This window comes from Pinus tabuliformis, chromosome 7, assembly GCF_031772625.1.
Source record: "Pinus tabuliformis cultivar Carrire ecotype Pingquan chromosome 7, CPIR1, whole genome shotgun sequence".
NCBI classification, from domain to species: domain Eukaryota; kingdom Viridiplantae; phylum Streptophyta; class Pinopsida; order Pinales; family Pinaceae; genus Pinus; species Pinus tabuliformis.
Window position 1 is genome coordinate 1874122214 of NC_142293.1, and position 22029 is coordinate 1874144242.

At 40.9% G+C, this 22029-nt stretch overlaps 1 protein-coding gene and 2 pseudogenes across 1 annotated transcript; all 3 read right to left on the reverse strand.

Moving 5' to 3' along the window:
* Positions 1 to 1870: 1870 nt before the first annotated feature.
* Positions 1871 to 2430, reverse strand: LOC149255954 (21.7 kDa class VI heat shock protein-like; annotated as a pseudogene).
* A 10342-nt stretch (positions 2431 to 12772) lies between these two features.
* Positions 12773 to 20405, reverse strand: LOC149255955 (nuclear pore complex protein NUP88-like). The gene is made up of 2 exons (XM_089457342.1): positions 19940 to 20405; positions 12773 to 12849 (listed from the first exon to the last, which is right to left on the reverse strand). The coding sequence occupies exons 1-2, from the start codon at positions 20394 to 20396 to the stop codon at positions 12773 to 12775; spliced, it is 534 nt and encodes a 177-aa protein (XP_089313468.1). The 5' UTR covers positions 20397 to 20405.
* LOC149255956 (18.1 kDa class I heat shock protein-like) lies at positions 18013 to 18570 on the reverse strand (annotated as a pseudogene).
* Positions 20406 to 22029: the final 1624 nt, after the last annotated feature.

The following is a 22029-nucleotide window of genomic DNA, read 5'->3' on the forward strand; positions in this document are numbered from 1 at the left end:
TTGGTTCAACAAGCTTCTGTCTTTTGCACAATCTTTATAGAAGTTTCTGACATAGTTGAGACATCCCAGAAATCTCTGAAGTTGGGTTTTAGCTATGATAACATCTGGAAATTTATCAGAAAACTCCAGAGCATGTTTTTGTAGGGATATCTGGCCATTAAATATAGTTTGGCTTGTTAGCACTCAAATCTGCCTCAGGTTGAAGGAAGCCGAGGTTCAAGGCAACATCAAACGAAGCTCAGCCTCGTAGCTAGCCCTACGAGGACAGGAGAGGGCTCTCTCCAGTCAATATCGATAAAATGAGCAATAGGGTGCGAGATGACTTAAATGATAACTAATTTAGGCTAGTAAAATGAATTTGAACGAGAGATATTTGATTTAATGACTAAGTTGCTGGGCTACATGGGACAAGGTACAGCTTGAACAGGGAAATAGAATCAAAGACACAGGATATCTCCTGAGGCAGGATAGGCAAGAGATTTAACATCAAATTTGAAACACTGTGGAGTGGGTGAACTGTTGAGATGTTGACAAGGGCATAGAAGATGGATCCTTGTCAAACAGAAGAAAACATTAAATATGAACACTTTCCCAAGGCAGAGCAATAAATTGGATTCTGCCTTTCTCACTTAAAAGTATTCATTTAGAAATGATTATGAAATGAAATGGAAACATAACCAAGCTACATATGAAACAAAGGAAGAGACAAATGTTAAATTCACACCACAAGAATCTCAGGGGTCAGAGCTGCATCTTTTTATTAAATCCCTGTCAAAACTGTACAGTGAAGTTTTCCTTCACAACTCTCCCACTGTTTGCCAGAACTCAGAACCCTTACAAATAATTCTTCCTACAATAAATAGACTCACCATATCAAAAAATGAATCGACTCAGAATATGGGATGATTTAATCATTGTTAACTGAAGATGAAAAGCCATTCATCGCTAAAGGGAGCAGCGTTACACTTTTTACTTCAAATCTGTTGATGAACCATGGAATCTGTGGCGTAGACCATCCAACTGATTGCTCTGTTGTGATAGATATTTTTATTCTAATTTTGGCTTTTTGGACTTTTCACTTTCCCTGTGGGAGCCCTTTCCATATACTCTGTCGTTTCTATTTCATAAACTTCTCCCAACGCCATTTCACTAAGCAGCAATAACCCCATGGCACGTTCGTTGCTGGCGTTACATTATTCCTTTGAAATCTCTGATGACCAATAGAGAGGTGGCATCTGTATATGTAAATCCTTTTGATTTGTAACTGCAGCTAAAAATAGACCGTCGGTTCCTGTTTCTCTGCTATGACAAGTGTTTTTGTTTTAAATGTAGGCGTTTCAATCTGTGATTGTTCGCTTTTCATTTACCTGGGCCTTTTGAATCTGGGTCGATCTTTCACTGCTAACCTATTCTTATTCTTGCTCCTATCTTTTGACTCTATTTTCTTTGGCATTTTATCCCCTAAAATTTCAGGTGCACCGGTGACATCTGCTTGGGTTGTAGTGTTTTTTGTTTCACGGGCTTCCAATGATTTGAATTCTCTCTCCATCATATGGATGTGTTACTATTCCATTGAAACTGCGTAATAAGTTGGCTACCAACTTAAAGGTCAAATTAATGTTATTGTTCACTAAATTTCTTTGCTCCTAACATCATTATTCATCTATTCTCATACTCCATGTGGAAGGGAGTCTTCATGGTATTTCTATGTTACCTTCTGGCGTCATTCTTCATCTCTTATAATTCTCAAAGGGGGGAATAAATTATAATGAACCTGCTCGTAATTGCGATGACACATTCAATAATTACTTAGCTACATAGAGTCACTCTCCAGTCCTGTAAACAATGCATTCACAAGTGCCCTGTATACTCAGTCTGTAACCTCCACTAAATGGAGTATGGGTGGTTGTCTTTTCTGTTTGGTCTTTGGGATTCTGATTTCAAGAATACCATCATCCATACTGGCATGTGCTTGCTCAATATCTCCATTGTCGGGTAGTAAAAATCTTCTTACGTATTCCGCCTTCCACCACTCTCCACAACCATCTAGCCGGTTATTCTGATTCCATTGCCCGCTGATCTTCAAGACGCGTCCATTCTCCACAGTAACATCAATGTCATCTTTCTCTAGCCCAGGGAGATCAGCGCGCATAAATATGCCATCATTTGTTTGGGATCAATCGACTCTTGACTTGGACAAAGAGGCAGTCTCTCTGGGCCAAATGGTATATGGCATGTAATTCCAAAGAGGGAATGGATCGGAGGGATCTGTGAATCTCCCCGACACGAAGGGATTGAATAAGTAACCAGACCTTAAATACATATCCACACATCCCTTCTTGACGAGAAGAATGAATTGAATGACGCTTCAGTTAGAGGTTCTTTCCACCTCTCCGCTTCGCTGCAGCGAATCCCACTAGACTGAGCCATTGCTGTACGAAAAACTGTCCTGTAGCTTGATCTCAGCTCAATTCTTCAAATACTCATTGTAATTAGCCAAATTTTTCATGAAATTGTAGCTACAATTGGACCAATACTCCGCCACAAGCTTTTCGAATAATGATGATTTATTCTCCATAAGTGTTGCAGGTTCATCATATTCTGCAAGTTTGCCATCAGAAAGGGTCAAGACCATGTCACCGTCAATGATTGTGGGCATCCTGTGTGATGACTCATTGAAAATATTAGATTGGTTGATGGACTGGCTAACGTTCTGAGGCATGCTGGTTTTGAATTGGATATCACCGAGACTTGGAACTTCAAACCTATACAGTGAGCTCTATTTTCCATTCTAGATTCACGCGAGCAGTCTCTCCACACAAGCACGCAGTTTCGCTAGACAGACATGTACAGTCAAGCTCTCCATTGTCCACGCATAGTTGTATGCTCTCCACACAATAAGTTGATGAACATATTCTCTACACACATCAACTCTCATCTGAGCTCAAATTAACCCCGTCGAAGTTTAGAATAGGCAGTGGATCAAATGATGCTGACAGCAAATTGAATTTTTTGATGAATCGATGATAAAATTCAGCCTTGGGGCTCTGTGCGGCGCGCGCACTCCCAGTGTGCCGCGCTTGGTGAGTGCACCATGCCAGTGTTAATTTTACACTGCGGAGGAGCGCCCCCTGCGTCGCGCGGCCCATGTGCACCACGCCTTCTTCCTATGCATCGCGCAGCTCCGTTTCAACACAATCGACTTCTAAAACTTTGTTTTTCCTATCAGATGTTTCTACACTCGAAGTGCTATCATCTAAAGTATTTCCTAACTTTGCCTCCACAACCATGGCTGTTATAGACATTTTTGTGCCTTGCAACATTGAGCATGAAATGTCCATAATCTAAGGGATCCAAAGTCCCTAAACATGTTGTTCCTACCCCTAGAGGAATAAGGCTAGCAAACTACAGCAATTCACAAAAGTTCTCCACTGAAAAACACTCAAAACAAACCAATTCTGGATCATGTCAACTGCTCTACTGAGCATCTGCGCTGAATGTCAACTGCTCCACTGTCTACCTGCATTGAATGTCAACTCCAACAAAGGCTACCTGCACTGAGCGCAACTGGACAAGTGGCAGGCTCATTCCTCAATGTGTCAATGCCCGGGAAGCTTCCAAAATGACACTTGCATCAAGGAATTCGACTGGTGATGAGTAAGAGGCTCCAATTCTCCAAGTGGAAGCAAGAACCTCCAAGTGGACTCAAGAACTGAAGTGAGAGAGGACACTAGTCAGCTTCATACCAGCCTCAAGTTGACTCATCCTTTCTCCAAAACTCCTATATATAGATCTCTCCCATGAGGTCTAGGGAGGTTGGAATGTTGTGAATGCAAAGAATTGTTGCTAGTTTGTGATTTGAATCATTGGGTGCTTAATGCTTTGAAAGGGGGGTGAAGATAGGAATTTCATTTGCTGGGAAGAGGCACTGGATTGGAGCCCTTTGGGTTGTAACTCTTCTCAAACCCTTGTTATTCATCAATAAAGCTATCTTGTTTAATCCTATATGCTGATGTTTATTTGATGAATGTTTACATTAGTGTATTTGATTTATCTAATCCTGAATCATTTGTGAATATGAATATCTATCTTTGAGCTGTGTTCTTGTAGCTGTTCTCTTGTGATCCCGCGGGTATCAAGTAGCTGTTCTCTTGAAGTTGGACAAGCGAGGAGGCAAGTGGCTGCAAACACCCAAAGAGGAAGAGGAGCTAGATCGAGGGACAAACGAAAGACATCGGTAGGTCCATTGATCTCCCTCTCTTTCATTTCACAAAGGAAGAAATATCTAGATAGCTGTCTCTGTTTGTTGCTAAAGTACTATCACACTTTAGGTGGATAGGATCGTCCTACATAGGCATTTTTCCCCACAACAAAATGGCGACTCTGCTGGGGAAGAACTTGTCTTAGTCAGTTTATTTTGTGTCTCCATTATTTGTTTATTTTATAGACTCAACAGCTACAATCGAACTGCATCTGTTTCACGGATTGCAAAGTAGATAGTGCTGCCTTGATCCAGTCTTTGGATGAGTCTATGATCTGAACAATAGACTCACAAAATGAGTTGATGATCCTTGTGATAGATCTTAGTACACCCCTCAAAGCATCCCTTTGATATTACCTTGCCTGTGTTTCTGATTTGGCCTGAAACAGTGAATTTTTGAGCAAACTATGACCCAGAACTTGAGGGAAACGAGAGTTTCTCCTCTCAGCGCAGACCCAGTGAAGCCAGTCTGCATTTCAACGCAGTTCCCGAAGGGAGTACCTGCGCTGAATGTCAAACTGACAGTGTTGTACCTGCGTTGATCCAGTTTGGCCTAGTCCTACTGGGGTTCTCTGCCTTCTGTTGCCCTGTTTTGCTCTCTGTTTTTGCAGCCATTAACCAGCATTGGTACTGATTTGAAAACTCCTTTTCTCTGCCTGCATTCCACCTCATTTTTGTACAAAAAAGACTTTGAATGTTTTTATGTGCTTTTACCTCATTCATAGTTTTCCTTTGCAAGAGTAAAGTAATCATCCTGTAGCCCTTGATTCAGATCTGTTTGTGATCTTAGGAGAGATTTCATTGGCTGTTTGCAAATTGATTATCCATATTTGCTTTTGTTTATGGTTTTAATTTGTCTCTTTTGAATGTCAAAACAAGTATTCATTTCAAGAAATCGTTAAGTGATTGTAATCTCTTCTACCCTTGCTGATTTCGGAAAAAGTAATCTTGTTTGTATTGATCATTTAAAAGCAAATTCAAAATTGTACAAAAAGCTTTCTTTGTAGGCATCAATACTAAGAAAGCAGAAAAGAAACACCTGCATTGTGCATTTTGCATTTTGATAAGTTTGCATGACTGATTTAGGAAAAGTGCATTAGAGTGTGCTGATTGCTCATTGTGAAAAGATGATGTCTTTCTTTTCCCTTGTAGTTAGGATTTTCATCTGTTGAAAAGATTATAAAGCTTGCTTATCATCTTTAGACTGCATTTAGGAAGTTGTACAATACATCTCATGGTGATCCATAAAGGCAAACTGCTAAACAAGATCAACCTTAAAATAAACCGAATGAACTTAACAACGCTTTGTAACATAACGCAAACATAGAGGTCTAGGCTAGAGACGTGTTCCGGCGTCGTAAAACTTGGTATCTTACCGTTGAGTGGTTGGGTGATTCCTCCACGGTGAAGCGATAAGTATCAATACGGACTTGTGCTCCCACGTACCGTCGCGTATATATTGGGAGACCCCTATAGGAATAAAGCCTTTATCCATAGGAAGCCGTGTCGGCCGCCCTACAATTCGCATTGCAGTGAACACAGCATTCACAAAGATCGACCACCCGTACCATAAAAAGTATTCTGTGGTTTTGCGAAAAGTTTGGCACACCCTTTACCTAGCACTCCAGAGCAGTTCCTTTTGGCCTTTTTCAGACTCTATAACGGAAAAAGTCCATCCGAGCATTTGTCACTTCGGGCTCGTTAAAAAATCGAAGGAGACTAGAGTCATCTTTAGCTTTTTCTCGACTCTTTAAAATTGAAAAAGCAAGTTGTGTCTAAGCGTCGTTAAAATTTATTTTAAACGGAATAATCATCACCTTTCCCTTGTTGATCTTCGAAGTTAGTCTACCACAAGTGGAAGTTCCTGTAGAATCGCTAGGTAATCTTTTGGATAGACTCAAAATGTCTGAACAACTGTCGACATCCAGGACTGTGTCATCAGACGCAGCAGCGGCAGAGCCTCCTACTGCTACTCCAACGATGTTCGCTGGTATACCATCTGTCCCGGCCAATTGTCAAGAACAAGCCGGAGTCCAATAAGAGACTGTTTCGACGACATGGTTAGTTCCTATTGCTTCATCCGGATTATCATCTGGTATTTCTTATGTTGAAACTCAACAAATCGATCCAATGTGTCTTCAAAGGCCAATCTACCCTTTAAGTACTGGATTGCCACCATATGGAGGACAGTATGCCTTTTCATTGTTCCCCCCGGAGAACAACCATATGGGAGTTTACAACAAAGTTCAGGTCAAACTGGAATTACATCCAGCGGATGGGTACCAATACTGCCTCAGCAACCAAGGGTTGCATATTCAATGCAACCCGTCCACCCTGTGTCGAATGTTGCCACTATACCTGGTATGGTGATTGCGTCGCAAGTACAAGCGCTACCTGTTGCATGTCAACCCCAAGTTTCTCAGGTTGCCATACAACAGCCTCTTGTCACGACAACTCAATCGCAACCTCAGGTTAGTGCCTCCTTATCTGGAGCGACTCAGGATCAAACAAGTACTGTGACTCCTCATCTTGGTCAATCATCCAGTATTGGGCATCAGCAAATGGTCTAACAACCAGAGCTGGTTCGAACTCAACAACCGCCATTCCAGCAATCATATCAAGAACCTGAGCAACAAGTCTTTGTAAGTAGTGGGCAACCATACTATAATGGTTATGCCCATCAACCTTGTCAAAGTTGCCAACATTATGCTGGTATGCAAAGACCCACTGCTCAGGCGATTCCATCTTATCCTGGATATGCTTCGCCTAACCTGAATCAACAGTTGCCCTTTGTAGCAACTCTAGAATTACCAGATCTAAACCGGCTGACGAATGATCCAATTGCTTATGCCCCTTGGTGGCCAGCGATTCCGCATAAAATTCCATCAGATATTCCTAAATTTAATGGAAATCCGGGTGAAGACCCGTCGAATCATGTGATGACATTCCATCTATGGTGTTCATCAAACACCCTGAATGATGATTCGATAAGACTTCGCCTTTTTCAGAGGACGTTAACGGGTCCAGTGGCAAAATGGTACATTGAATTGCCTAGAGCTTCGTTCGACAACTTCAATACCTTAGCCACAACCTTTTTAACCCATTTTCAATTACCGATAAGGTATGAAACGGGAACAGAACTCCTTACCAACTTCAAACAGGCGACGGCCACCCACATATCTGATCATATACATGAGTGGCGACGTCGTCGTAGGATGGTAAAAACGTACGTTCCCGATCAGCTATTAGCTGAATGGTTTATCAATTCATTACTTCCTGCCATCACGGAAGATGTGGCGAAAGGGGGAGTTGTAACGGAAGAGCAAGTTATCGCTCGTGCGCAATATCTAGACTTGGTCTATACTCAGTTTGGCACGCTCTACGACAAAATACCTGACGCCCCTAGACCGGAATTCTCAATTCCTCCTCCACCTAAATCAAACAATGACTCTCATGCCGGCGATGGCGTGATTGGCATGACAAACGCAAAGTCGACAAAGGCTACGTCCAAGCAAGCCCGTAAGATTTCAGATCAAAATGCAAATGAAGAACTTCTTGCCTCGGAAGTAAATGTCGTGTCGACCGACAAAGGCAAACAACTGAAGCAACCAGGGGGCAAGAAGAAAAAGAAAGGGAGAAAAAGGAAACCCCCTGCGGGGTGTCATATATGCGATGAGGATCATTGGACGAGAGATTGTCCACATATAGCTGAAGTTAAGAAACTCTTTAAGAGTTCAAAAACCTCAGCAGTATTGACTGATCCGTTTCCAAACCCGAGAACCAAACTGGTTGCTAATCAAAATACTTCCCGATCCCAAGTGCTTATGTTGTCTGTCTCAAAGCAGCAAAATGACGCTTTGACAAGGAATAAAGATTACGGGAATCCACAGTTGTCGAATAACAAGGCTAATGAACAATCTAGTAGTTCGACGACAACTCTAACCGAAGTTGTGCCACCTATCATTCCTGAACCAATGATAAAGTCGCCAAAGGGAGGAGTACACAAATCGACATTTAATCCTTGTGCCAAAGTAGCACAGAATTATAATATAGTAGAGGACCTGGCCCAATCGCCGTCCGCTATGTCGACACTTGAGGTACCGCAAAATTGCCTCTCCCAAGAGTAGGCTTTATTATCAGCAATAGGTGGGGTTGGCCCAAGGGATTCCAATCTTGTGGCCTTTGATCATAAAGGATATGACCCTCAGTTACCAGCTCAACTAGCTTTCCTTATTCAAGTGAAAGCCCTCAACAAAACTGTTCATCGAACAATTATTGATGAGGGGGCATCTACGTGTATTATGTCGATGAATTGCTGGAAGAATTTAGGCTCACCACCCTTGTCGAGATCGTCAACGACGTTAAAAGCATTTGATGGACGATCATACACTCCATACGGGATTTTAAGTAACTTGCAAGTTGAACTAGGGGGCAAAACAGTAGGAATTGATGTTGAAGTGATTGATGGAAACCTCGATTACAACATCCTACTGGGAAGGCCCTGGATATATGCCATGGCTGCAGTTGTGTCGACCTACTTCAGGAAGATTGCATTTCCCTTTCAAGGAGGAATTACAGTCGTCGACCAACAAACTTTCCTCCCCGACAGTTCACAAGTTACGGGAAGCATTCCAATGATCCATGGAAGCAATTATTCGCTTCAAAATATTGGAGTAGGTCTCCTAAAAGACCCTACCTTAATGGGTACTTTTGCCCTATCGCCTGCAAGTAATCTGGCAGAAGTGGCCACAGTGGAAACCTACAATATGAAATCTTCTATATCTAATGGATTCGGAAGATTCCTAAACATTTTGTCAACGTGGATCATCACCCTAATAGAAATACTGTAAATGCAGTGGGCTCCGAGGACGGTTCTTATGTCGTGTCAACCTCATTAAAAAATGAAACAAATCCCCTTTCCAAATCTCAAAGGTAAACCTTCATTCCAACCATCAAGTTGAATGCAATGAAGCTTGGGGGGCATGCACCTCGATTTGCGTTGTTATGCTGGGGGCATGCAAACTTATCTTCGAGCAGTTTTTAGCGAAATCGTTCATGCTCGTTAAAAAATAAACATATGGTCGAGCAGTTTTTGCATATAGTTCATGCTCATTAAAAAATAAACGCAAAGATTCGAGCAAATTTAACGCAGAATTCATGCTCGTTAAAAAATAAACATAAGCTTTGAGCAAATTCAAGCTCGTTAAAAAATGAACCTATCCCAGTAAATAACCATTGAGAATGTAACCTTAACAGCCATAAAAGCCTTGGTCGTGTTTGCACCATCACCTCCACTTTTCATTTGGCCGACCGTTCACCTCCATATGATTGTTTACCCATTTTGAGGAACAGCTGCGAAGAGTGATTTCACTAAGCCATCCTTGTGACACTGCCGTGATTGGAATATTCCAAACTGTACCTGGAATCTGCTGCTGCCCTGTTCATCACTCGTTCCTCAAAAGACGAGTCTTCTTTAAGCTCTTTTCAACTGACTCGTAAAATATGAAAAGATTGCCGAGTTTTGGCCTACCAGCTCATTAAACGACCGGAAGAGCTATCCCTCCTCTAGATTTTAATCTTTTTGGACCTGAGGGATTATTGCACAAAAAGATCGAGCGCTTGTTTTGTTCGGCTCGTTAAAACTATCGAAGATTCATCCCTTCTGTATTGTTTTATACTTTTTCGGACTTAAGGGATTAGATGACGAAAAAGGAACTTTGGAGTTAACTTTATGTACCTTTTCAGACTCTCTAAAATTGAAAAGGACCGAGTTATCCTTGTCGTTAGACTCGTTAAATGCATTAAATAGCGACAAACTTGTCTTTAGACGAGAACGAGTTTCCCTATCGCTAGGCTCGTTAAAACATAGCGATGGGCTTGCCCGAAGGGCAGGTTATAGAACAAGCATATGTTATCCTCCTCAAGCTTGACAAAAATAAAGAGGTACTGGTCAGTAATGACTGGGGAAAAATTGGGAGAAACAAGAAAACTTTGATGGTAGCAAGTCGCTCTTGAACATGACACTTTTCCTCCGTACATCGGGTTGGGTTGTCTCATTCACCGGTCACATCCATGGTCTCGCCATACCATCCACATTTGGGGTAATGCTACCGATCCATCGCATCAGTGTCGTTATATGTTCAAGAGAAGTCGTTTGAAAAGAGTCAACCGTGTCCCATCCACTACCATACATTATCCTTCATCCATTCATGACCGCCACCCTGAATCATATCTCACAGATTGTTTTCACCTCATAAAAATCATTAGCTCCGTTCCGTGTCACTGATGTGGGATTCATTAAGGCCCTCCTTTGACGGATCGCTCCTTGTCGACATCAGCTCATTATCCAAGGAGTTGATCTAGGAACAACCCCTTCAGTACTTTGAAGCTTGCATGCCTCAATGGCAAGTTTCTCACTTCCGGCGACAGGTATACATCAATGACCTTCGACCGAAAGATTTTGTGTGGTGTTCGACGCCAAGTCCTTTATTCACACCACGTGAATTGTACTGCAGTACCTTGAGGGTCATCATCCTTATCGGTGATTCCTCTCGCGCTTGTTAACGGTTTACATCATTGACCGGTAATCAAGCGATGTCTTTCCATGTTCGACTTCAGATAATTCTCACATGGATCGACTTGTACATCGAGTAAAGATCGGACGAGATTGAAGACCCTGGATCTAGTTTCATCCATCTGGGCTGCGATATATATTCAGGAAATAAAGACATTGACATGTACAGCATTGCAACAGATAATCATCCTACAGAAAAGGATGATGATTTCAGCAAATCATCAGTCTACCATCAGACGATTGTCTGTTCTATGTACAGGAAAATGTATTTATAAAGCTGAGCATGGGAAATGCCCGACTCAGCTAGATCATGAAAGCAGAATGAAAAATAATGTATTGTATTGTATTGTATTACAGGTCTCCTACCAGCAATGAATGAACTTCGGATCCCCCTGATAAAGCATTTCGTTCGATAAACAACCTCATACTTTAGGGGGCAACTGTTATAGACATTTTTGTGCCTTGCAACATTGAGCATGAAATGTCCATAATCTAAGGGATCCAAAGTCCCTAAACATGTTGTTCCTACCCCTAGAGGAACAAGGCTAGCAAACTACAGCAATTCACAAAAGTTCTCCACTGAAAAACACTCAAAACAAGCCAATTCTGGATCATGTCAACTGCTCCACTGAGCATCTGCGCTGAATGTCAACTGCTCCACTGTCTACCTGCGTTGAATGTCAACTCCAACAAAGGCTACCTGCGCTGAGCGCAACTGGACAAGTGGCAGGCTCATTCCTCAATGTGTCAATGCCCAGGAAGCTTCCAAAATGACACTTGCATCAAGGAATTCGACTGGTGATGAGTAAGAGGCTCCAATTCTCCAAGTGGAAGCAAGAACCTCCAAGTGGACTCAAGAACTGAAGTGGGAGAGGACACTAGTCAGCTTCATACCAGCCTCAAGCTGACTCATCCTTTCTCCAAAACTCCTATATATAGATCTCTCCCATGAGGTCTAGGGAGGCTGGAATGTTGTGAATGCAAAGAATTGCTGCTAGTTTGTGATTTGAATCATTGGGTGCTTAATGCTTTGAAAGGGGGTGAAGATAGGAATTTCATTTGCTGGGAAGAGGCGCTGGATTGGAGCCCTTTGGGTTGTAACTCTTCTCAAACCCTTGTTATTCATCAATAAAGCTATCTTGTTTTCTCCTATATGCTGATGTTTATTTGATGAATGTTTACATTAGTGTATTTGATTTATCTAATCCTGAATCATTTGTGAATATGAATATCTATCTTTGAGTTGTGTTCTTGTAGCTGTTCTCTTGTGATCCCGCAGGTATCAAGTAGCTGTTCTCTTGAAGCTGGGCAAGCGAGGAGGCAAGTGGCTGCAAACACCCAAAGAGGAAGAGGAGCTAGATCGAGGGACAAACGAAAGACATCGGTAGGTCCATTGATCTCCCTCTCTTTCATTTCACAAAGGAAGAAATATCTAGATAGCTGTCTCTGTTTGTTGCTAAAGTACTATCACACTTTAGGTGGATAGGATCGTCCTACATAGGCATTTTTCCCCACAACAATGGCAACTGAGAGCAAGTTGCCATCATTGTCTACTTGTAATCGAGGTGAACTCCCAAAATTCCAAACAGGTTGCAACTCATCTGCAAGAGCAAAAATTCGCATTTGGCCATCACTCAGGCCAATTGCTAAAATGCTATCCTTAATGACTATGTTGTACAGAAAACTGACTGCACGCACATGTTGTTCTTTAGTTTCATCACTGCAATTGCTTCCATTTCCACCTAACATAATAGAAACAGGCCCCTGTAATGAAACAGAAGCATTGAATGGAGCATACGGATGAGCCTTTAGGCCTAGTGAAGCACTTCTTCTCATGTTAGATCATTGTTTGAATTAACTAATTCTGGAAATATTGATTCTAACCAGGCAACAACAAGGCTGACATTGTTTCCATCCTTAGAACCAATAGAATTAGACTATACACCCAAAATATAAGCATCTTTATAAATATCTTCAATAGTTGAACTGTTGTAGATGCTTCCAAAAGGGACTACTTGGACAAAGAGCATAAACAGAGCAATTGCTAAAAAGAACAAACACAGTAAATCTGTCCCATAAATTTTCACCTCCAAAAGCAAATGCCACAGGACGTATTGCATTGGCACTCATTAGATTCTGAAGAGTAGCTGGCTGTAAATGGTACTCTTGCTCAGGAATCTCCAAATTTGAAGATACGTTGTTGTATCTTTGATACCAATTGTTGTAGCTCTGATACCAATTGTTGTAGATCTAACCCGGAAATACTATAGATCTGATATGAAATTATAAGATAATGCAAATAACCCAGAAATAATATGAAATGATTCTCTTTATTGATCAAACCCTTATGGTAGGGCAACACCATACATTCACTCCTTAAAGAAGGAGAACACTCCACAAGCCATATGCCTGTTCATACAATAATCCTTTTCTTCCTCTATATAGGCCTCATACATACAATACCATGCATCATTACCATGGTTTCCTCATACCATCAACTAATACCATGGGCCCATTACATTATTATTAACTGCTTGTGGTCCCTTACATGGCATGGGTTAACCACCTTATTTATTACTATGGCCCATTCCATTATTACATTATTACCTTGGGTACCTCCCTTGGTACCCCATATTATCCCCCCTAGGTATATAACATAAGTCAAACAGTCTGAAAACGCAATCAAAGGAAAGAATCCCCAAATGTGTATCACTGTGAGGATGCCATGTCACTTGTAAAATTCATAAAGTTTTACTGTCTTTGGAAGAGTAAATTCTTTTATACCCAACAGCAACTGCTCTGCAGAGACCATCATCAGTAGGAGATGCTATTCGGTCATTTAAATATAGAACCATTATGCTTCCATCACTGGTAAGGACCACTGATTGTCCAGTTCTGCCTACAGCCAGATAGCGAATAGGAAAGTTCACCTTCATGTTGGGTCGCAATGTTCAAAGTTTTGTTGTGCTTTACACATCCTTCATTCCCATAAGTGTTCACCATGCCCTGTAGCAGGGTTTCAAGCTGCCATATCACAATGTATCCTAAATGATCTAGATCAAGCTCCTCCATGATGAGACCAACATATTCCGCAGCATTCTCCTTCAACTTTTCCAGTTTGTTTGCAGAAGCACTCAGCACACTAACCTCCTTAACCTCATCTTCTGATATTCGGCCAACCAAGTTGTATAATTTTGGCATTCTGGCATTTGAATGCAAACTTTGTTTCGTTTGATTTTGCTTTGTCTCTCGATGCTGATGATGTTCTTTCTTTTTGTGCTTTTGCAGGGATAGGAGAAGCTATAGCTACTGCTATTGAAGAGCTTATTGATGATGGCATTCCTGAAATAAAAACTTACTGAACCTCCCTCTGGCCTGCAAGCGTTATTTCACACTTCTAGAGACAAAACCCTGGACTCAAGAATTAAAATGACTCTTTTTGACCAAATGGCATTTGACGACTGCAAATGACGAGAAATGAACCTTGGTGAATTTGACTATGACAGAGGACTGACAAGACTGAGTCTAACATTGGCTCCAATTGGGATGGCAGATGCCACTCCGTGGAGGTGCCAAGAACTGCAGATCTTTGGGTGAGCAAGCAGTGCCTTCGTCCATTGGGCTATGGAGTCATTATTTTCGACAACCAACACAGATTTTGACGCATTTATTGACTGAAACAGGACTCAAACCGACTCAATTGTAAATCCGAAATGACTGAAAAACTGACTCGACAAGCTGTACTTAAAAACACTAAGACCTGAACCTAAAACTTAAAGCTGGGTGGCAGTACATGGCCACCTGTGTTTCTTACAAGACAATATATCCTCAAACTATATCAAAATGCCAATGCAACCAATTAAGAAGATGGCTTCTTGACTGATTCTTCCTATCAGATCTTTTGGTCAACAGTACAAACTAATCACTGGGCATCCAAAAACATAGTTGACCATGATCTCCTTCATCACTGAACACTGCAATAAACACTTTCACAACTGACTGCAATAGATTGGCCATTGGATCATGAAAAACATGAAGATTTGCTATTGCCACCTCCTACTGAAGAAACAAGGTGTCCTTTGCTTCAAATTCTGATCTTCCTTCATCATGTACTTCAGTAAAAGTATGCTCCTGGGCTTCAAAAAACTCTGAACAGGTAGATGAGCAGATATCTTCTTGGAAAAACATTTCAACACATGAAACATATGAAGAAGAATCTGAATGGAAATCCTAAATGTTTTGATCTTCTGTGGTGTGAATGTACTGTAGGTCATTTTCATATGATATGACAGCCAAGTTTTCTTGTTCCTTATTACATTCATTAATCATAAGAAGAGAAACTTCATATGATTCTTGAAGCGCACAAATGACATTTCTACCATCTACTAAAGATTCATCCAAAGGAACCCTTTCACTTACTTGAACGAAGGTATCCTCTTGTTGTTCATGAATTGACTGGATTACCTTGGTAGGAAGGCTATATTCTAATGAACTGAGAGCATTTGGATCCATAACTATGTCTTCTGCATCCCAGATGGTTTCAACAGCAAAGTTCTCTTTCATAGGATTTCGTACTAGGCATTCTTGGTCATCACATATTGAACCTGGAATTGAAATAGTTGTCCTGACATTATCACATTCTGAAATTGGGACTGAACTTACTTGCATGCCGTCTTCTTCTATTGACAGATCTGAACTGACACTTTTTCTTTCATCACCTTCAGCCATATGGAACTCTTCAACCTGCTAATTTCTATCCTGCTGCAAAGTTTCCTCTAAGAGTTCTGTAGACTGCTGAAACGGATTCTCATACAATGCTTCCATGATCTCATCATCCATAAAATTATCATCCACGTAGTATTTTTCAAGGCTCTCAATAAAAGTAGAAGCATGCTTGCAACAATCCTGAACTAAATTTAATGATGGATAAAATTCTTTATACTTCTCAAAGAATATTGAATGAAAATCCTTTAGACAATAAATGGAAGCAGGTGGCAAACTTTCATACCAAGATCGGGCTTCGTCTTCCAGAGTAGCCATAAACATTTTCATCAAACAATCTTCAGGAAAATTGATCTTTAATCTACGCACATGAATGTGAAATTTCACCAGATGAAGAGCAGCGTCATTACCTTCCACATTTCTGAACACAGGCAAATTCTTTGACCAATCTACCTTGGGCATTTTATTTGGAAAACCTGGGATGTGATCTCGGCTCATGGGAGCGTATCTTCTTGCAATCCGATCCATCTTGAGAAATCTCAAAGCTACTGATCCCTCTGCAGTGGAGTCACCATGAAGGATTAATTGTTGGATTCTTCAGTGAATGGAGTCGCCAGGTGAATGATTTCAGCCATCTTCTTATGTCTGATCGTTGTTCACCATCAACAATCAGCTCTGAACTTGAGATATGTACTGGGGAAAAACAATCTTCAAGCAAACCGTTTTTTGTCCCCGGCGGAGTCGCCACTATGTTAGCGCTCGAATCTACCTCTGGCTGAAGGAAGGCGAGGTTCAAGGCAACATCAAACCAAGCTCAGCCTCGTAGCTAGCCCTACGAGGACAGGAGAGGGCTCTCTCCAGTCAATCTCGATAAAATGAGCAATAGGGTGCGAGATGACTTAAATGATAACTGATTTAGGCTAGTAAAATGAATTTGAACGAGAGATATTTGATTTAATGACTAAGTTGATGGGCTGCATGGGACAAGGAACAACTTGAACAGGGAAATATAATCAAAGACACAGGATATCTCCTGAGGCAAGATAGGCAATAGATTTAACATCAAATTTGAAACATTGTGGAGTGGGTGAACCATTGAGATGTTGACAAGGGCATAGAAGATGAATCCTTGTCAAACAGTAGAAAACATTAAATATGAACACTTTCCCAAGACAGAGCAATAAATTTGATTCTGCCTTTCTCACTTAAAAGTAATCATTTAGAAATGATTATGAAATGAAATGGAAACATAACCAAGCCACATATGAAACAAAGGAAGAGACAAATGTTAAATTCACACCACAAGAATCTCAGGGGTCAGAGCTGCATCTTTTTATTAAATCCCTGTCAAAACTGTACAGTGAAGTTTTCCTTCACAGCTCTCCCACTGTTTGCCAGAACTCAGAACCCTTTACAAATAATTCTTCCTACAATAAATAGACTCACCATATCAAAAAATGAATCGACTCAGAATATGGGATGATTTAATCATTGTTAACTGAAGATGAAAAGCCATTCATCGCTAAAGGGAGTAGTGTTACACTTTTTAATTCAAATTTGTTGATGAACCATGGAATCTGTGGCGTAGACCATCCAACCATCCAACCGATTGCTCCGTTGTGATAGATATTTTTATTCTAATTTTGGATTTTTGGACTTTTCACTTTCCCTGTTGGAGCCCTTTCCATATACTCTGTCGTTTCTATTTCATAAACTTCTCCCAACACCATTTCACTAAGCCGCAATAACCCCATGGCACATTCGTTGCTGGCGTTACATTATTCCTTTGAAATCTCTGATGACCAATGGAGAGGTGGAATCTGTAGATGTAAATCCTTTTGATTTGTAACTGCAGTTAAAAATAGACCGTCGGTTCCTGTTTCTCTGTTATGACAAGTGTTTTTGTTTTAAATGTAGGCGTTTCAATCTGTGACTGTTCGCTTTTCATTTACCTGGGCCTTTTGAATCTGGATCGATCTTTCACTGCTAACCTATTCTTATTCTTGCTCCTATCTTTTGACTCTATTTTCTTTGGCATTTTATCCCCTGAAATTTCAGGTGCATCGGTGACATCTGCTTGGGTTGCAGTGTTTTTTGCTTCACTTGCTTCCAACGATTTGAATTCTCTCTCCATCATATGGATGCATTACTATTCCATTGAAACTGCGTAATAAGTTCGCTACCAACTTAAAGGTCAAATTAATGTTATTGTTCACTAAATTTCTTTGCTCCTAACATCATTATTCATCTATTCTCATACTCCATGTGGAAGGGAGTCTTCATGGTATTTCTATGTTGCCTTCTGGGGTCATTCTTCATCTCTTATAATTCTCAAATGGGGGAATAAATTATAATGAACCTGCTCGTAATTGCGATGACACATTCAATAATTATCTAGCTACATAAGGTCACTCTCCAGTCCTGTAAACAATGCATTCACAAGTGCCCTGTATACTTAGTTTGTAACCTCCACTAACTGGAGTATGGGTGGTTGTTTTTTCTGTTTGGTCTTTGGGATTCTAATTTCAAAAATACCATCATCCATACTGGCATGTGCTTGCTCAATATCTCCATTTTCGGGTCAAAATTTTCTTACGTATTTCGCCTTCCACCACTCTCCACAAACATCTAGCCGATTATTCTGATTCCCCTGCCCGCTAATCTTCAAGACGCGTCCATTCTCCACAGTAACATCAATGTCATATTTCTTTAGCCCAGGGAGATCAACGCACATAAATATGCCATCATCTGTTTGGGATCAATCTACTCTTGACTTGGACAAAGAGGCAGTCTCTCTGGGCCAAATGGTATATGGCGTGTAATTCCAAAGAGGGAATGGATCGGAGGGATCCGTGAATCTCCCGAACAGGAAGGGATTGAATAAGTAACCAGACCTGAAATACGTATCCAACACATCCCTTCTTGACGAGAAGAATGAATTGAATGATGCTTCAGTCAGAGGTTCTTTCCGCCTCTCCGCTTCGCTACAGCGACTCCCACTAGACTGAGCCATTGTTGTACGAAAAACTGTCGTGTAGCTTGATCTCAGCTCAATTCTTCAAATACTCATTGTAATTAGCCAAATTTTGCATGAAATTGTAGCTACAATTGGACCAATACTCGGCCACAAGATTTGCGAATAATGATGATTTATTCTCCATAAGTTTTGCAGGTTCATCATATTCTGCAAGTTTACCATCAGAAAGGGTCAAGACCATGTCACCATCAATGACTGTGGGCATCCTGTGTGATGACTCCTTGAAAATATTAGATTGGTCGATCGAATGGCGAACATTCCAAAGCATGCTGGTTTTGAATTGGATATCACCGAGACTTGGAACTTCAAACCTATACAGTGAGCTCTATTTTCCATTCTAGATTCACGCGAGCAGTCTCTCCACACAAGTACGTAGTTTCGCTACACAAGCACGCAGTTTCGCTAGACAGGCATGTACAGTCAAGCTCTCCATTGTCCATGCTAGTTGTATGCTCTCCACACAATAAGTTGATGAACATATTCTCTACACACATCAACTCTCATCTGAGCTCAAATTAACCCCGTCAAAGTTTAGAATAGGCAACGTATCAAATGATGCCGACAACAAATTGAATTTTTTGATGAATCGATGATAAAATTCGGCCTTGGGGCTCTGTGCGGTGCGCGCACTCCCAATGCGCTGCGCTTGGTGAATGCGCCGCGCCAGTGTTAATTTTACACTGCGAAGGAGCGCCCCATGTGCCGCGCAGCCCATGTGTGCCGCGCCTTCTTCCTATGCGCCGCGTAGCTCCGTTTCAACACAATCGGCCTCTAAAACTTTGTTTTTCCTATCAGATGTTTCTACACTCGAAGTGCTATCATCTAAAGTATTTCCTAACTTTGTCTCCACAACCATGGCAACTGAGAGCAAGTTGCCATCATTGTCTACTCGTAATCGAGGTGAACTCCCAAAATTCCAAACAGGTTGCAACTCATCTGCAAGAGCAAAAATTCGCATTTGGCCATCACTCAGGCCAATTGCTAAAATGCTATCCTTACTGACTGTGTTGTACAGAAAACTGACTGCACGCACATGCTGTTCTTTAGTTTCATCACTGCCACTGCTTGCATTGCCACCTAACATAATAGAAAGAGGCCCATGTAATGAAACAGAAGCATTGAATGGAGCATACGGACGAGGGGCCTAGTGAAGCACTTTTTCTCGTGTTAGATCATTGGCTGAATTAACTAATTCTGGAAATATTGATTCTAACCAAGAAATATCAAGGCTGACATTGTTTGCATCCTTAGAACTAATAGAAAATGACCGTACACCCAAAATATAAGCATCTTTATAAATATATTCAATAGTTGAACTGTTGTAGATGCTTCCAAAAGGGACTACTTGGACAAAGAGCATAAACAGAGCAATTGCTAAAAAGAACAAACACAGTAAATCTGTCCCATAAATGTTCGCCTCCAAAAGCAAATGCCACAGGACGTATTGCAACGGCACTCATTAGATTCTGAAGAGTAGCTGGCTGTAAATGGTACTCTTGCTCAGGAATCTCCAAATTTGAAGATAAGTCGAACAGTCTGAAAACGCAATCGGAGGAAAGAATCCCCAAATGTGTATCACTGTGAGGATGCCATGTCACTTGTAAAATTCGTAAAGTTTTACTGTCTTTGGAAGAGTAAATTCTTTTAGACCCAACAGCAATTGCTCTGCAGAGACCATCATCAGCAGGAGATGCTATTCGGTCATTCAAATACAGAACCATTATGCTTCCATCACTGGCAAGGACCACAGATTGTCCAGTTCTGCCTATAGCCAGATAGCGAACAGGAAAGTTCACCTTCATGTTGGGTTGCAATGTTCAAAGTTTTGCTGTGCTTTACACATCCTTCGTTCCCATAAGTGTTCACCATGCCCTGTAGCAGGGTTTCAAGCTGCCATATCTCAATGTATCCTAAATGATCTGGATCAAGCTCCTCCATGATGAGACCAGCATATTCCGCAACATTCTCCTTCAACTTTGCCAGTTTGTTTGCAGAAGCACTCAGCACACTAACCTCCTTAACCTCATCTTCTGATATTCGGCCAACCAAGTTGTATAATTTTTGCATTCTGGCATTTGAATGCAAACTCTGTTTCGTTTGATTTTTCTTTGTCTCTCGATGCTGATGATGTTCTTTCTTTTTGTGCTTTTGCAGGGATAGGAGCAGCTATAGCTGCTGCCATTAAAGACATTATTGACGATGGCATTCCTGAAATAAAAACTTATTGAACCTCCCTCTGGACTGCAAGCATTATTTCACACTTCTGGAGACAAAACCCTGGACTCAAGAATTAAAATGACTCTTTTTGACCAAATGGCATTTGACGACTGCAAATGATGAGAAATGAACCTTGGTGAATTTGACTATGACAGAGGACCGACAAGACTGAGTCTAACATGGCCAAGGAATTATATAGAAGTTTGAAATGCCTCTATTTTCTTTTTGCTCAAGACCAATCCATTTCTTTTCACTAACTGTACAAATGTTTGAATATGCTTAAAGTGGTCTTGGATATTTTTGGAGAAAATTAAAATATCATCAATGTAAACCAGAAGCTAGTCAAAATATGGCTTGAAGATGGAATCCTTTACCTCTTGGAATTTGGAGGGAGCATGCTTCAATCCAAAAGGCATTACGTTCCATTCGTAATGTCCTGCAGGCATGCTGAAGGTTGTCTTGAACTTATCTTTCTTAGAAATGGCAACCTGCCAAAAACCTGATTTTAAATCAAACTTTGAAAATATTTTTGCTCCAGCTATCCTTCCTATGAGGTCTCCTTTGTGAGGGATAGGATATGTATCATCAGCAAGAACGAAGTTCAGAGGCTTATAATTTATCACAAGACTTCGTATACCCCTGATTTATTCAGACCTTTTGTTTACATAAAATCCACAGTAGTTCCATGGACTATCTGATTCTCTGATTAACTTTCTGTCCAATAACTGCTTAATTTCTTTCTCACACAGTTCTCTGTATTCTCTATTCATTGAGATTTCTCTGCTTTTGCAGGGCCTCCCAGTGTATTCTTCCTTATAGGGAAGTTCAACTGTGTACTGCTTCCTGTGCCAGAAAGCATTGGGATATTCTACTTTATCCAGTGCCTTGATTGTCTGGACCATGGTGGAAATTCTCGGGTTTGAGATGTAAGGCATCTCAATTCTTTTTTAATTCCCTTTAGAGGTTGGAACAATAATAAAATAGTCAGCTCTGTTTTCCTTCAAACTTATTGAACCATGGGGTTCTACTGCTGCCAAGAAAATATTCCCTAGAATACAGTCTATTGGTATATCTGCAACTGCAAACTTTAGCTTTATATAATGTTGGTCAAAACAAATAGAAGCTTTGAGTACTTCATACCTGAGTGTTTTGTTTCCTAGACCAATTACTTTTTTGTCTGCAGAGATCCAGTATTTTGCTGGAATGACTTTTGTATTC

Coding starts and splice junctions, on each gene's coding strand:
- LOC149255955 (XM_089457342.1), bottom strand. CDS start 20,396: ATGAAGGTGAACTTTCCTGTTCGCTATCTGGCTATAGGCAGAACTGGA. Junction 12,850..19,939: donor TGTTTATGCTCTTTGTCCAA/GTAGTCCCTTTT, acceptor TCTTTGTCCAAG/TAGTCCCTTTTGGAAGCATC.